The sequence below is a fragment of the Cyclopterus lumpus genome, chromosome 17 (assembly GCF_009769545.1).
Source record: "Cyclopterus lumpus isolate fCycLum1 chromosome 17, fCycLum1.pri, whole genome shotgun sequence".
NCBI classification, from domain to species: Eukaryota; Metazoa; Chordata; class Actinopteri; order Perciformes; family Cyclopteridae; genus Cyclopterus; species Cyclopterus lumpus.
In genome coordinates, this window is record NC_046982.1 from 656,044 (window position 1) to 672,005 (window position 15,962).

Below are 15,962 nucleotides of genomic sequence, written 5' to 3' on the forward strand. Positions count from 1 at the left end.
TGGAGAGATGTAAATTCATCCATAAGGAGAGAGAGAAGAGGAGATAGGTGCTCAGTGTATCCTAAAACATCCCCCAGCATCCTATAAGCCTATAGCAGCATATCAAGGGGCTGGACCAGGGCAAACCTGATTGAGCCCTAACTATAAGCAATATTAAAAAAGAAAGTCTTAAGTCTATTCTTAAATGAGGTGACTGTGTCTACATCCTGGACTGAAAGTGGAAGCTGGTTCCATAAAAGAGGAGCTTGATAACTGAAGGCTCCTGCTCCCATCCTACTTTTTAGGACTCTAGGAACCACGAGTAGCCCCATATTTAGTGAGCGCAGCTCTCTAGTGGGGCAATATGGTACTAAAAGCTCCTTAAGATATGATCAGCCCCTGGTAGGGTCTCCCAAGGCAAACAGGTCTCGGGGGAGAGCCCAGACTAAGAGCGGTTCAATAAACCCTGATGAATAGCAGCCCACGGACTGAAGCTACCTTGCCCGGACAAGGGAAACCGGGGCACCCTCCCGGAGCCAGACCCAGGAGGGGAGCTAGTCGGCTAGTGTCTGGTGGCCGGGCTTTCACCCAAGGGGCCCGGTCGGGCTCAGCCCGAAAAAACACCATGGAGCAGCAGTCACCCTGTGGACCCACCACCCGCAGGGAGAATTATCGGGGTCGGGTGCTATGTAGACCGGGCGGCGGGCCAGGCGGGAGACCTGGGCGGGCCGATCGCCGGCGGCAGAGACTAGCTCTAGGGACGTGGAACGTCACCTCACTAGCGGGGAAAGAGCCGGAGCTGGTGCAGGAGGTGGAGCGGTACCAGCTAGATATAGTTGGGCTCACCTCCACACACAGCATGGGCTCTGGAACCAAGCTCCTGGAGAAGGGTTGGACTTTGAACAGCATTTCGGAGTATCCGGCCTTCTTGGAGTCGGTGGGAGGGGTCCTGGAAAGGGCGCCGCCTGCCAACTCCATAGTTCTCCTGGGAGACTTCAATGCTCACGTGGGCAATGACAGAGAAACCTGGCGGGGCGTGATTGGGTGATTGGGAAGAACGGCTTGCCCGATCTGAACCCGAATGGTGTTTTGTTGTTGGACTTCTGTGCTAGCCACAGTTTGTCCATAACGAACACCATGTTCGAACATAAGGTGGCTCATAAGTGTACCTGGTACCAGAACACCTTAGGCCGGAGATCAATGATCGACTTTGTAATTGTATCATCTGATCTGCGGCCGTATGTCTTGGACACTCAGGTGAAGAGAGGAGCAGAGCTGTCAACTGATCACCACCTGGTGGTGAGTTGGATCAGATGGCGGGGGAGTCGGCTAGAAAGACCTGGCAAGCCCAAACGTGTAGTGAGGGTGAACTGGGAACGTCTGGCAGAGGATCCTGTCCGGGAGGTCTTCAACTCCCACCTCCGGAAGAACTTCTCACAAATCCCAAGGGAGGCTGGAGACATGGAATCAGAGTGGACCTTGTTCAAAGCCTCTATTGTTTACGCAGCTGCTCAGGGCTGTGGCCGGAAGGTCATCGGTCCCTGTCGTGGCGGCAACCCGAGAACACGGTGGTGGACACCGGGGTTGAGGGAAGCCGTCAAACTGAAGAAGGAGGAGGCCTTTCGTGCCTGGCTGGCCCAGCGGTCTCCTGAAGCAGCTGACAGGTACCGGCGGGCCAGAAGGGCTGCAGCGGCGATGGTCGTGGAGGCTAAAACTTGGGCATGGGAGGAGTTCGGGGAGGCCATGGAGAAGGACTTTCGGTTGGCCTCAAGGAAGTTCTGGCAAACCATCCGACGGCTCAAGAAGGGAAATCAGGGTCTACCCCAGGATGTTCTCAGCGGGGGGGGGGGGGGGGGGGGGGGGACTGCTGACCCGGACTGGGGACATCGTCGGGCGGTGGAAAGAGCACTTTGAGGAACTCCTAAACACGGCCAACATGTCCCCCGGAGAGGGGGCAGCGCCCGAAGACTTTGGGACCCATATCCCTGGCAGAGGTCGCTAAGGTAGTCAAAAAACTCCTTGGTGGCAAGGCGCCAGGGGTGGATGAGATCCGCCCTGAGATGCTGAAAGCGCTGGACATTGTTGGGCTGTCTTGGTTGACACGCCTTTTCAGTGTCGCATGGGGGTCGGGAACATTGCCCATGGACTGGCAGACCGGGGTGGTGGTTCCCATCTTTAAGAAGGGGGACCGGAGAGTGTGCTCGAACTATTGTGGTATCACACTGTTCAGCCTCCCGGGAAAAGCTTATGCCAGGGTGCTGGAGAGGAGGCTCCGACCGCTTGTCGAACCTCGGATTCAAGACGAACAGTGCGGATTCCGTCCCGGTCGTGGAACAGTGGACCAGCTCTTTACCCTCGCAAGATTACTGGAGGGGTCCTGGGAGTTTGCCCAACCAGTTTACATGTGCTTTGTAGACCTGGAGAAGGCTTTCGACCGGGTCCCTCTGGGTTTTTTGTGGGGGGTGCTGCGGGAGTATGGGGTGCCGGACCCGTTGGCACGGGCCATCCGGTCTCTGTACGCCTGCAGTAGGAGCTGTGTTCGTCTCCTCTGTAGTAAGTCAGACACGTTCCCGGTGGGTGTTGGCCTCCGCCAGGGCTTCCCTTTATCACCGGTCCTGTTCGTGACATTCATAGACAGGATATCTAGGCGCAGCCAGGGGGCGGAGAGGATCCGGTTCGGGAGTCTCGGGATTGCCTCTTTGCTGTTCGCGGATGATGTGGTCCTGTTTGCCTCCTCGGACCGTGACCTCCAGCATTCACTGGGGCGTTTTGCAGCCAAGTGCGAAGCGGCAGGGATGAGAGTTAGCACCTCCAAATCTGAGGCCATGGTGCTCTCCCGGAAACCGGCGGATTGCTCCCTCCAGGTGGGGGCAAACTGCCTACCCCAAGCGAAGGAGTTCAAGTATCTCGGGGTCTTGTTCACTAGTGAGGGTAAGGTGGAGCGGGAGATCGACAGGCGGATCGGTGCGGCTGCAGCAGTAAAACAGGCGCTGTACCGGTCCGTCTTGGTGAAGAGGGAGCTGAGCCGGAAGGCAAAGCTCTCCATTTACTGGTCGGTCTACGTTCCAACCCTCACCTATGGTCACGAACTCTGGGTCGTGACCGAAAGAACGAGATCTTGGATACAAGCAGCCGACATGAGCTTCCTCCGTAGGGTGGCCGGGCTCAGCCTTAGAGATAGGGTAAGGAGCTCGGACATCAGGGGGGAGCTTGGAGTCAAGTCGCTGCTCCTTCGTGTCGAAAGGAGTCAGCTGAGGTGGTTCGGGCATCTAGTCAGGATGCCTCCTGGACGCCTCCCATTAGAGGTTTTCTGGGCACGTCCAACTGGTAGGAGGCCCCGGGGAAGACCGAGGACACGCTGGAGGGATTATATCTCCCGGCTGGCCTTGGAACGCCTCGGGATCCCCCAGAATGAGCTGGAAAGTGTTGCGGGTGAGAGGGAAGCCTGGGTCGGCCTGCTGAACCTGCTGCCACCGCGACCCGACCCCGGATAAGCCGCTTATAATGGATGGATGGATGGGAGTTAAAGGACAAGTCCTGATCAAAGATAACTAGAGATTCTTAACAGTGGTGTTGGATGCCAGGGCAATGCCATCTACAGAAACCACATCACCTGATAATTGATCTCTGAGGTGTTCAGGGCCCAGTAAAATAACTTCAGTTTTGTCTGAGTTAAACATCAGGAAGTTGCAGGTCATCAATGTTTTTATTTCTTTAAGACATTCTTAAATTTTAGCGAGCTGGTTGGTCTCCTCTGGTTTGATCGATAGATATAATTGAGTATCATCTGCATAGCAATGAAAGTTTATGGAGTGTTTCCTGATAATATTGCCCAAAGGAAGCATATATAAGGTAAATAAAATTGGTCCAAGCACAGAACCTTGTGGAACTCCGTGATTAACGTTGGTGGTCATTGAGGTTTCATCGTTTACAAATACAAACTGAGATCGATCTGATAAATATGATTTAAACCTACTTAGTGCGGTACCTGAAAAGCCAATCGACTGATCCAGTGTCTGTAATACGATGGAGATAGTTTTTATATTTTCTATTCATTTATTATTTTTATGGGCCATAGATGAGATAACAGATGAGTTTTCAGTCTGCAACGAAAGGTGTTTCAGACAGTTATGACTTTGTGCAACTCCTGCTTTTTCTTATGAAATTTGATGTGATATTTTATGGTCAATTCAACCCCATGTCTTAAGAGCAACGTTCCATGTTTTCTAAAACCAATCAGGATGCTTACATGGAGGAGGAGGGACCCAGAGGTGACATGACCATCCAATCAGGGTTCAGTAACTCAACAGAAAGCATCGACAGCATGAAGGCCCTGACAGCCGCCATAGAAGCTGCTAATGCACAGGTTAGTCTTTTTCCTACTGATACTAATCCACTTTTGCTTTGTGCAGTTCACAGATTATTACTTTTTAATACCAAATTCCCCATTTTGGGAAGTGACTCTTTATAATAAAAGAATGTTCATTGCTTTTGTGAATAGTGTATTCACATAGCACTTTATGCCTCTTCTCATTATTCTCATATAGGTACATGGACCGGCAAGTCAGCATGTCAGTAACAGCACCATGACAGTCAGCACCTCCACCCCCTCAGTCCTAAGCAGTGGGCCAGTTGTTGAAGTCCACCGGGACGTATATAGGAAAGAAGCACTCAGGAAGGGCAAATGTCTCTCCATAGGCATCCAGGTATGTGTGAGACAGCAGTGGAGGCGTAGAGACGAAATAGAGAAAATAGTGGGCTTGATTGTTGGTGATTATAAGGGACTAATCCTGCCTGTCTCCTGTAGGTGGATGGACCAGAGGAGGTTCCAGATCCAGAGGATCCCTCCAAGTTTACCTCTGTAGGGGTGCAAGTGGAGGATGAGAGAGGGTAATCTTTTACTTTGTTGACCTTTAAGTCAAAATGTACTTGACCATTTAACAACATGAGCAAGACTGGACATTTGGTTTAAGAGCAAGTAAGGAAAAGACATTTGTCAATGAATATATCTATCTGAAAACTATAATTAAGTGTCCATATAAACCTCGAAACAGCTTTCGCACATTAACCTTGTTCCATTTACCTAATGCTTTGAAACAATTCGAAGTATCGCATTACAAAAGCTGTTTAGAATTAGAAAAAAACCTCCTCAATTGCGAAATAGTTTATCCAAGGTGTTTTTTGAATTTCTTCGAAAAACAGTTGATGTGATAGGTTATATGGAATCACCTTTGACGAATAAGTTCTGATGAATGTTGCAAACATTTACCTCACGATCAACGTTTTCTGCTGTTGGTGTTTTCTCGGATATTCCAATACCGTGGAAATGCCTATCTCTGTCCAATCCTAGCTGACATAAAAGAACAATTCAAACTTGCCCAGTTGAAACAATTTCCTGACATTTTACTTCCAAGGGGTGGTATTTGAAGGTTTGGAAGTAAGTATATGAACTACACAATACTTTTATTATTATTTTTTTTACTTATTTGCTTGACAACTGCACGAAAAAAACAGTATCTGCCATTTTCCCTCACTGGCCATTAAAAGCAAATTTTCTCATTCATTCAATGTAAATCTACAGGAATCTACAGGAAGTACTATGCTTTGTGATGGTTTAAATCAGTTCCCTTTGCTAAGCCCCACCCCTGCTGCTGTTCCGTCAAGCTGACAGAGCTATTATTGCGCCAACATAATCACTAACTGCACTTTGTGAATAAATACAATCTAAGAGATTTCCGAAAAAAGCAGACAAGAGGGTCTACAATATGTGTTTAACGGAATACCAAGGATGTCAAACTGATTCAGCAGCCTAAGCATATTTAGAAACCTTTATTTCCTTCTAACCTCTCTGGTTAAAAAGTATCACTCTTACAAAACATTTAACCATGACAAGCTCCAAATCCACTAAACCAGCTTGAAGATGAAGAAAGTCTGAAATCATTACATGAAAATCTATGACGCAGAGACGGATAGTTTTTTGACCCTTGTCAGAGCTGGCCGATGCTACGATATGATTGGCCAGTCTACGTTCAACGGGCGGTACTTCGGAAAGGGTCAATTGGTATGTTCATTTTGGCTAGCAAAAAAACTGTGTTAAAACTATATATACTTAGTAACAAATGGACAGCCGACTCCTGTATTAGTACAACCAAACACTGAACATTGCAGTGGTAGCTACGCAGTGGTAGCAACTTCACGATCACAAGGTAGCCACGCCCTAAAGCATACTCTATTTTTACCCTAAATGGGACCATAGTTTACTAAGTGATCATCAGGCTGTATCGAAGAAGACTTGTAACTAGGGATTGAGACCATAAACTCATGTTACATAAGTACATTTTCTCATAGACTTCTCCAAAGTCAGACGTCTTTAACCAGAGGCCCCCTGCTGGCCATTTAAAAGATTGCAGGTCTCCAGATCCTGAAGACATCTACTCTTTTGTTGGCAGTTTTGTCAAGTGTTTCTATTGGTGATAATAACATAAGCCTACTTTGAGTAAAGACTTGTGGTAGCCACGGTAGAAGCTTATGTTCTTACATATACCGCTGAGATGTAAAACATCACTGGCTTATATTTAAGTTTTTTAGTTAGTCACAAGTTGTTGATACAGCAACCTGATTAGATGATGTATTCAGTTATTGAAGTTATGCTACATAAGTTGAATTTTCCCTCGGACTAGCTAAGTCTAGCTGACTCATATCCGGCTGTCGTTTAATTATGTCTCTCTCTCTGGTCACAAACAAACACCCACAGACTCATCTGTCAAGGTTATCTTCTGCAATAAACTCTAATAATTGTGGCTGAGGACCAGTTTTACCGACTTCTAAACTCAGGATCAAGTTTCCCTATACTGTGGTGTCAGACTGACAGCTGATTCTATAATGAGGAAAGCGCTGACAGTAAATATCCTATAGCGGATGCTCGGACGCGTGAACTGTGGAACTGTGTGGGATTCTCGGTCGGTGAATATGATGACTTAAGGATTTTATGGATCAATCCCCTTTATGTATATGTAAATCAACAGCACATACAAATATAGTCCGGCCCCTCTCCTATTGCTTGGTCCCAGACCCAGCCAAACTATATCCATATATTGATGTTCCACATTTTGTTGTTCAAAATCACACGCATTATATTTTTGTACAAATTATCAAATTATTTAGGAAATCATTAACTGTCATATCTAAACACTACCGTTGTAACATTTAACAAATCATGAACTCTGACTGTACAAGTTATCAGTTATGTAAGATTTTTTAAAACTTTTTAAATGAATAATGTTACATTAGTACTAAACACTTTTTGATTTTTTTTTTTACATTTTTGTGTTAATGTTGTCATGGTGTTTTCTTTTTCTTTGTCTGTAAATGTCTGTTAGTGGGAATTCTGGCATTGCATACTGTTCACCAATGTACTGTAATCTGGAGTATAATTGGACACTGAGTGAGTCTTGTAGATGTGCATCAGTAAGGCAACGTGTTCTGTTTGTTGATGAAGTTCATGTCGGAAAAGGCTGATTCACAGAGATGGGTTGAGCCAACAAGGCAACGTTCATAGCTGCTGTGCATACACCTGTCTACTTTTCTGTGTCCACAAGGCACCAAAGGTTTGGTGCAGACTGATGGGTTTTGAGGTGGAGGTCATTTTGCAACATTATGATTTCCACCTCCACCTGTCCAGCATCCAAGTTGAACAGCACTCAGTTGCTCAGCAATGCACAAAGATGTCAAAGTCACAAAACCTGTTCTCAAACTCTTGCTCTAGCCTGTTTATGGCTTGAGAGTACTTTTCCACAGCTTTGTCTAAAGCACCAGATGCAGAAGCATCGCCATTCAACACTGACTACGGAGGGGAAGTGCAGCACTTCTTTTTCTCTGTAAATGCAGAGAGAAAATGTTCATCTTAGCTTTAAATGCATTAACAGCGCTTATCATGTCAGCGACAGTTTTACCTTTGCCTTGCAGCTCACAGTTCAGTTTTCCAGTGATGTCCGTTAAAAAAGTCAAGTATCCACTCAGTGTCCTCGAGCTGCGAGGCATCTTCCCTTTTGGATTGCATGAACTCTTTGACCAAAAAGTGGCAAAAACCGCTGCAAAATACATCCCCTGCTGAGCCATTGGATTTCTGTGTGTAGTAACAGGTCACCCTAGTAACAGGTCACCCTAGTAACAGGTCACCGTATTCAGCTGACAGCTCCTCCAATAGCACCTTGAAGATCCTGTGTTGTTTGGCTTTGGAGCGGATGCCGTTTATGATCTTCACGACAGGAGTCATGACATGCTCAAAGCCGGTTACCTTTGCACAGAGTGCCTGCTGGTGAATGATGCCGTGGTAATGTATAAACTCTGGGAAGTCGGGGTCACCTTTGCATTGCGCGGTGAAGCCTGCATGCCCGTTGTGGCAGGAGCCCCGTGTGTTATCACCGACACCAGCTTTTCTAATGGCACCTTTTTCTCCACAAAGAACCTCTTCACCGCGTTGTAGATGCCAATTCCCCTTGTTGTTGTCAGAAATGTCAGGACTTCTTCTTTTGTGGAGAAATCATCACACACTATCCAGATAAACATCATCAGCTGTACTGGTGCTGTCCACGGAGTCGTCGCACTGGATGCTAAACCACCTGCACTTAGCCAGATCTTGCCCCCAGTTGGACATCTGAGAGAGTGACGATGGCATCGGGACCATTCTTCTCGTCTTTGATCACAGTGTTTTCAAGGATCATCATTGCTTCTTTCAATACCTCCCCATCCGAAAAGGCTTTCTTGCTCTTTATCAAAAACATTCGCAGCTCTAAACAAAGCTTCAGTTGCTTTTTGTGATGCCAGGTGTGTAGCTAGCATAGAAGCTTTTGGGACACGTGCCGAAGTGTCTCTCCACACACAACAAATGACAACGATATGAGACACACACATTTTTCTTTAACTGTAGTAAAAAAGAACTCTTCCTCCCAATCATCGTGAAAATAATGAGTTTTCTTTCGGTTTTCTGCCATGTTTTATTTTGTTTCGTTTGAGGGTAAAAAACGCATCTAGCTCCCCATCATAGCTCCGCCCACTTCCTTGTTTGACATGCCCACAATATTTAATATAATAACTTTTACTTCAGAAAAGGTCAGAGTTCATATATACAGAATATATTTTTGTTTTTAAAATGTTACAAATGTAAATACTGTCTTTTTAAAATCTACATTAATTAATGCAAGCGTGATTAAATAAAATACTCACGTGGTCGTGTGACCAGGTGCCCACGGGCACCGTGTTGGCTACCTCTGGTGTAAACGCTTCTGTCTGCTTATCTCTAAAATCCAAAAATGTTGTTGAAGAATTTGATCATGTTTCTTCAGGGAGTGCAGATAGTGACAGTGTGGGCTCCATGGTAACTCTGTCAGTTTGATGGAGTCGCAGCATGAGTGAGGCTTAACAAAGGGTACATTGGGACATGTAACCAAAAAAAAAAAAAATGGAAGCCTTATTTTATCAACAACACATGAATCAAGAAATTGATATCTCAGAACAGACATGGAAACGATCTTGGTCTGAAGTGTATCAGGTCTTTCTTGTGTTCAGGTATCGTCGGTTCCAGCGTTCCAACAGTGTGACAGCAGCTGTACAGGTAAGCTTCCACTGCAGCTGTTTTTCGGGTTACCCCTCAAATCATTACCTCCTCCACAGCACTGTTTTTTGTGTCCGTCAACTGTCTGTTTATTAGTTAGAAAAATGTCTATAGTTAGACAGAGTTAACTGTGTGGGTCCTCTCATTTAGTGTTTGAAGGATGAGGGTGTTTCATTGAAGTACCTGATAGTAGAGATTTATCCATTATTCCATTCAGGCAGATATGGACATGCCGGACCTGCTGGACACCCTTCTAGACTCCCCAGACACCGACATGGAAGTCCTGTCATCCGGTGCCCTCTCTCGACAATACTCCCGCGATGCTGCCACCTCTACCGTCAGCATCCAGGGCTCAGGGAACCACTACCACGCCTGTGCCTCCGATGACTATGATGATGTAGGCTTTGACCCGTCCATCCTCCCCCCCCCAGACCCATGGATAGACAGTGTAACAGATGACTCACTGGACGTCAACTTCAACAGCTCTGCTATTCTGGAGGTATGTGGAATTCAGGGATAACACCGGGAAAAACGTCAATATGTGGATCAATTACTAAAGAATTGCTTGGGCGTTTTCTTTACTAATTTGATATTTACTCATGATTACATGTTGGTATAGGGATAAGCAATTTTAATAATTTAACTTTGTCTATTCACACATTCATCTCCATATCTCTCCAACACATAAACATCTGAATGTTTTTTACATTATTTCTTCTCTATACTCAGTTCTTCACACCAGCTATATCAACGTATCCTTTTTAGGGATGGGTAACGTTTAGTTTTTTCCGACACCGGTGCTAAACCGATACTTTTAAAACGATACCGGTGCCTGAACCGATACTTTTATTTTTTAAACACAAAACGACGATTGACGACATTAAAGAAAGGCTCTTTTTTTTTATTGCCAAGGCACATTTTCTTCTTCAACATGAACAATATATTAACAGTTTAAAAGTATTGTATAAATATAAATAATAGAAAATACCTGGCTTCAAACTACAGCTTCAAACTTTTTAACTTCAAACTATGAACAATAACAGTTTACAGTATACTAAAATATATATAAAGAAATACAAAACACACACACACTCTGTACACAGCTTCAAACTTCAGCAATTCTCTTGCAGAAATGTGAGCATATTTGTCTTCTCTGGCAAAATACGACAACTCTCCTGACTGACTGCATGTCCTGCACAGGAGAAAACCCTCAGATGGTGTCGATGAGGCCTGTACACACAGGTATGGGTCTGAAAGTGCAGACTCCATCCACCAGGCTGCAGGGTCTGGTCCTGATGAGATTGAAGGCAGACTTTTGTAGATTTCAATCTCTTTCTGGACCTGTTCAGGGATGGAGAGGCTCTGCCTTTAGTGGTCCTGAAGAAGCTCTCGGTCCTTTTCCTCCAACAGCTTCTCTAGGGCTGACTGCTTGGCACGCTTGGTACAAAAAATACATACAAGTAGTGTTTAGACAAACATGCTTCAAAAGAAATGCAATCATTTAAATAAATAAATACAATACATTGGAGGATATTTATTAGTCTTTTTCACCTGAACCATGGAGATTCCACAGTGGAAAAAGAACGTGGTCACAGACCTGTGGAGTTCCTCCACCTGGTCTTTTGTTAAATGAGCCTTTACCAAGATGAATGTGGTCACTGTTGAAGCTGGAGAGACACAAATATAAACATAAATAATGTTAAATATGTACACGCAACAGAAGCTTCACTACACATGCTGCCGCTAGTTTCATTAACATTACACTGACTTGCAGGTAGCCGTTTGCTAGTAGCTAGCTATCTACGGTAGGCTAGCTAGCTAGCTTAAACATGGTTATGATGCCTAATTTATCATGTGTTGTTATTAGGCCTATTTTATAAATGCAAGACGTTACGGTCCTAACCTGAGTTAAGGCTGCTGATGTCATCATCGGTCTCCACGTTTTCAGGGGGACCGGTCTCCCCATCGCCGGTGCCAGGGAGCTCCCAGACTGCCTCTGATGTGCTTGATACAGGCTCACGGTCAAACACCGTGCATGCCTCTGCTTTCAAGTGGACGTTATGTGTTGCCAGATGTTTCATTACATTTGACGTGTTCCCCCCTTTACACGCAATTATTTTTGTTACATTTTGTGAAATACAGCCTCATTTTTGACCGTTTACCTTTCGGCATTTTCTCCATTAAAAGGTTGATGGCTAGCTAGCTACTGTAGCTATATAAACGATAGGCTATCGTTACCGCCTGCCAGGGTGGAGTCATCAGAGGAGTGTAAACAAAGTATTTCAATCGGCTCAGGCACCGAAACGAAGCACCGAAATCTGCGTTGTGTTTCGGTCCGGTAGGCACCGGTCGTATACCGGTTGTCGGTACCCAACCCTAATCCTTATACTTCAACAGTTTGTATGATATCTTACGAAGAGTTACTCCTCATTTTTCATACGCTTTCTTCCCAATACAATACGCTCCAATTTCTGCTTTTTATATGCAAACGGTCTTTTCAAAATAAACTTCCGGCTTCAACTTAGTTAGGTTTATGAAAAGATCGTGACTACTTTTTCCAAAGTTACATGACAAATTAATCTGACTTCTTGTTTCACACGAGAAACAAACATCGGCCTCATTCATGATAACGTTGATAACATTCATGGGATATCTACGGATATCTAGCTCGGAATGCTGGATGAGAACAGGGCCTATTTCTCGTACGTGGCTCAACTAAGTCGATCAAATGTCCTATTAGCCAGCTAAAATTAACAAGATGATTGACATCAGGCTATCCCGGTTTCACAAAGGCTGATCCGCGCTCAAACAATCTCGTTAATTCGAGCCAGACTTCAGTAATCAGGATAGTTGCGCGTGCCCGTCCGACTTCAAAACTAACAGCACAAAGGCAAATCAACTCAAATGAAGAGACTCTTTTTTCTCCGCTGAGGAACAGGAGATGATCATGAACAAATATGAGGAATTCCAGACAATAATCATGGCAAAATCTAATCAATTCATTCACTTCACTCGTGCTTGAGAGGGGGCGTGGCTTATCTCCATGGAAACATTTATAACTTCCGCCATCCACTATGGAAGAAATAACCAGTATTTCTGCTTTATACTTGTTGTGGACATCCCACAAACGTCGGAACATCTAATGCCCTCGTGTTTGGGTTCATAACATCCATCCATCCATCCATTATCACCCGCTTATCCGGGGTCGGGTCGCGGTGGCAGCAGGTTCAGCAGGCCGACCCAGGCCTCCCTCTCACCCGCAACACTTCCCAGCTCATTCTGGGGGATCCCGAGGCGTTCCAAGGCCAGCCGGGAGATATAATCCCTCCAGCGTGTCCTCGGTCTTCCCCGGGGCCTCCTACCAGTTGGACGTGCCCGGAAAACCTCTAATGGGAGGCGTCCAGGAGGCATCCTGACTAGATGCCCGAACCACCTCAGCTGACTCCTTTCGACACGAAAGAGCAGCGACTCGACTCCAAGCTCCCCCCTGATGTCCGAGCTCCTTACCCTAACTCTAAGGCTGAGCCCGGCCACCCTACGGAGGAAGCTCATTTCGGCCGCTTGTATCCGAGATCTCGTTCTTTCGGTCACGACCCAGAGTTCGTGACCATAGGTGAGGGTTGGAACGTAGACCGACCAGTAAATGGAAAGCTTTGCCTTCCGGCTCAGCTCCCTCTTCACCAAGACGGACCGGTACAGCGCCTGTTTTACTGCTGCAGCCGCACCGATCCGCCTGTCGATCTCCCGCTCCACCTTACCCTCACTCGTGAACAAGACCCCGAGATACTTGAACTCCTTCGCTTGGGGTAGGCAGTTTGCCCCCACCTGGAGGGAGCAATCCGCCGGTTTCCGGCAGAGCACCATGGCCTCAGATTTGGAGGTGCTAACTCTCATCCCTGCCGCTTCGCACTCGGCTGCAAAACGCCCCAGTGAATGCTGGAGGTCACGGTCCGAGGAGGCAAACAGGACCACATCATCCGCAAACAGCAGAGAGGCGATCCCAAGACTCCCGAACCGGATCCTCTCCGCCCCCTGGCTGCGCCTAGATATCCTGTCCATGAAGATCACGAACAGGACCGGTGATAAAGGGCAGCCCTGGCGGAGGCCAACGCCCACCGGGAACGTGTCTGACTTACTACCGAGCAGACGAACACAGCTCCTACTGCAGGCGTACAGAGACCGGATGGCCCGTGCCAACGGGTCCGGCACCCCATACTCCCGCAGCACCCCCCACAAAAACCCAGAGGGACCCGGTCGAAAGCCTTCTCCAGGTCTACAAAGCACATGTAAACTGGTTGGGCAAACTCCCAGGACCCCTCCAGTAATCTTGCAAGGGTAAAGAGCTGGTCCACTGTTCCGCACTGTTCGTCTTGAATCTGAGGTTCGACAAGCGGTCTGAGCCTCCTCTCCAGCACCCTGGCATAAGCTTTTCCCGGGAGGCTGAGCAGTGTGATACCACGATAGTTCGAGCACACTCTCCGGTTCCCCTTCTTGAAGATGGGAACCACCACCCCGGTCTGCCAGTCCATGGGCACTGTTCCCGACACCCATGCGACACTGAAAAGGCGTGTCAACCAAGACAGCCCAACAATGTCCAGCGCTTTCAGCATCTCAGGGTGGATCTCATGCACCCCTGGCGCCTTGCCACCAAGGAGCTTTTTGACTACCTTAGCGACCTCTGCCAGGGATATGGGTGAATCCACCCCAAAGTCTTCTGGCGCTGCCCCCTCTCCGGGGAACATGTTGGCCGGGTTTAGGAGTTCCTCAAAGTGCTCTTTCCACCGCCCGACGATGTCCCCAGTCCGGGTCAGCAGTTCCCCCCCCCCTGCTGAGAACAGCCTGGGGTAGACCCTGCTTTCCCTTCTTGAGCCGGCGGATGGTTTGCCAGAACTTCCTTGAGGCCAACCGAAAGTCCTTCTCCATGGCCTCCCCGAACTCCTCCCATGCCCAAGTTTTAGCCTCCACGACCATCGCCGCTGCAGCCCTTCTGGCCCGCCGGTACCTGTCAGCTGCTTCAGGAGACCCCTGGGCCAGCCAGGCCCGAAAGGCCTCCTTCTTCAGTTTGACGGCTTCCCTCACCCCGGTGTCCACCACCGGGTTCTCGGGTTGCCGCCACGACAGGCACCGATGACCTTCCGGCCACAGCCCCGAGCAGCCGTGTCCACAATAGAGGCTTTGAACAAGGTCCACTCGGATTCCATGTCCCCAGCCTCCCTCGGGATTTGTGAGAAATTCTTCCGGAGGTGGGAGTTGAAGACCTCCCGGACAGGATCCTCTGCCAGACGTTCCCAGTTCACCCTCACTACACGTTTGGGCTTGCCAGGTCTTTCTAGCCGAGTCCCCCGCCATCTGATCCAACTCACCACCAGGTGGTGATCAGTTGACAGCTCTGCTCCTCTCTTCACCCGAGTGTCCAAGACATCCGGCCGCAGATCAGATGATACAATTACAAAGTCGATCATTGATCTCCGGCCTAAGGTGTTCTGGTACCAGGTACACTTATGAGCCACCTTATGTTCGAACATGGTGTTCGTTATGGACAAACTGTGGCTAGCACAGAAGTCCCACAACAAAACACCATTCGGGTTCAGATCGGGCAAGCCGTTCCTCCCAATCACGCCCCGCCAGATTTCTCTGTCATTGCCCACGTGAGCGTTGAAGTCTCCCAGGAGAACTATGGAGTCGGCAGGCGGCACCCTTTCCAGGACCCCTCCCACCGACTCCAAGAAGGCCGGATACTCCGAAATGCTGTTCGGTGCATAAGCACAAACAACAGTCAGAGCCTTACTCCCCGCAACCCGTAGGCGCAGGGAGGCGACCCTCTCGTTCCCCGGGGAAAACTCAAACACAGCGGCGCTCAGCCGGGGGCTCGTGAGTATCCCCACTCCCCCCCGGCGCCTCTCACCCTGGGCAACTCCAGAAAAGGACAAAGTCCAACCCTTCTCCAGGAGCTTAGTTCGAGAGCCCATGCTGTGCGTGGAGGTGAGCCCAACTACATCTAGCTGGTACCGCTCCACCTCCAGCACCAGCTCCGGCTCTTTCCCCGCTAGTGAGGTGACGTTCCACGTCCCTAGCTAGTTTATGCCGCCAGCGATTGGCCCGCCCAGGTCTCCTGCCTGGCCCGCCGCCTGGTCTATAGCACCCGACCCCGATAATTCTCCCTGCGGGTGGTGGGTCCACAGGGTGACTGCTGCTCCATGATGTTTTTTCGGGCTGAGCCCGACCGGGCCCCATGGGCGAAAGCCCGGTCACCAGACGCTCGCCGACGAGCTCCCCTCCTGGGTCTGGCTCCGGGAGGGTGCCCCGGTTTCCCTTGTCCGGGCAAGGTAGCTTCAGTCCGTGGGCTGCTATTCATCAGGGTTTATTGAAC

At 48.1% G+C, this 15,962-nt stretch overlaps 1 protein-coding gene across 1 annotated transcript in view; it reads left to right on the plus strand.

The window, feature by feature from the left end:
* The window catches only part of LOC117746568 (disks large-associated protein 1-like), a 98,342-nt gene that overhangs the window by 68,992 nt on the left and 13,388 nt on the right, over positions 1-15,962 (plus strand). The window contains exons 10-14 of the mRNA XM_034555794.1: positions 4,220-4,345; positions 4,527-4,685; positions 4,787-4,869; positions 9,547-9,592; positions 9,810-10,061. Coding sequence (XP_034411685.1) covers positions 4,220-4,345; positions 4,527-4,685; positions 4,787-4,869; positions 9,547-9,592; positions 9,810-10,061 — 666 coding nt within the window. The remainder of the gene's footprint in view (positions 1-4,219; positions 4,346-4,526; positions 4,686-4,786; positions 4,870-9,546; positions 9,593-9,809; positions 10,062-15,962) is intronic.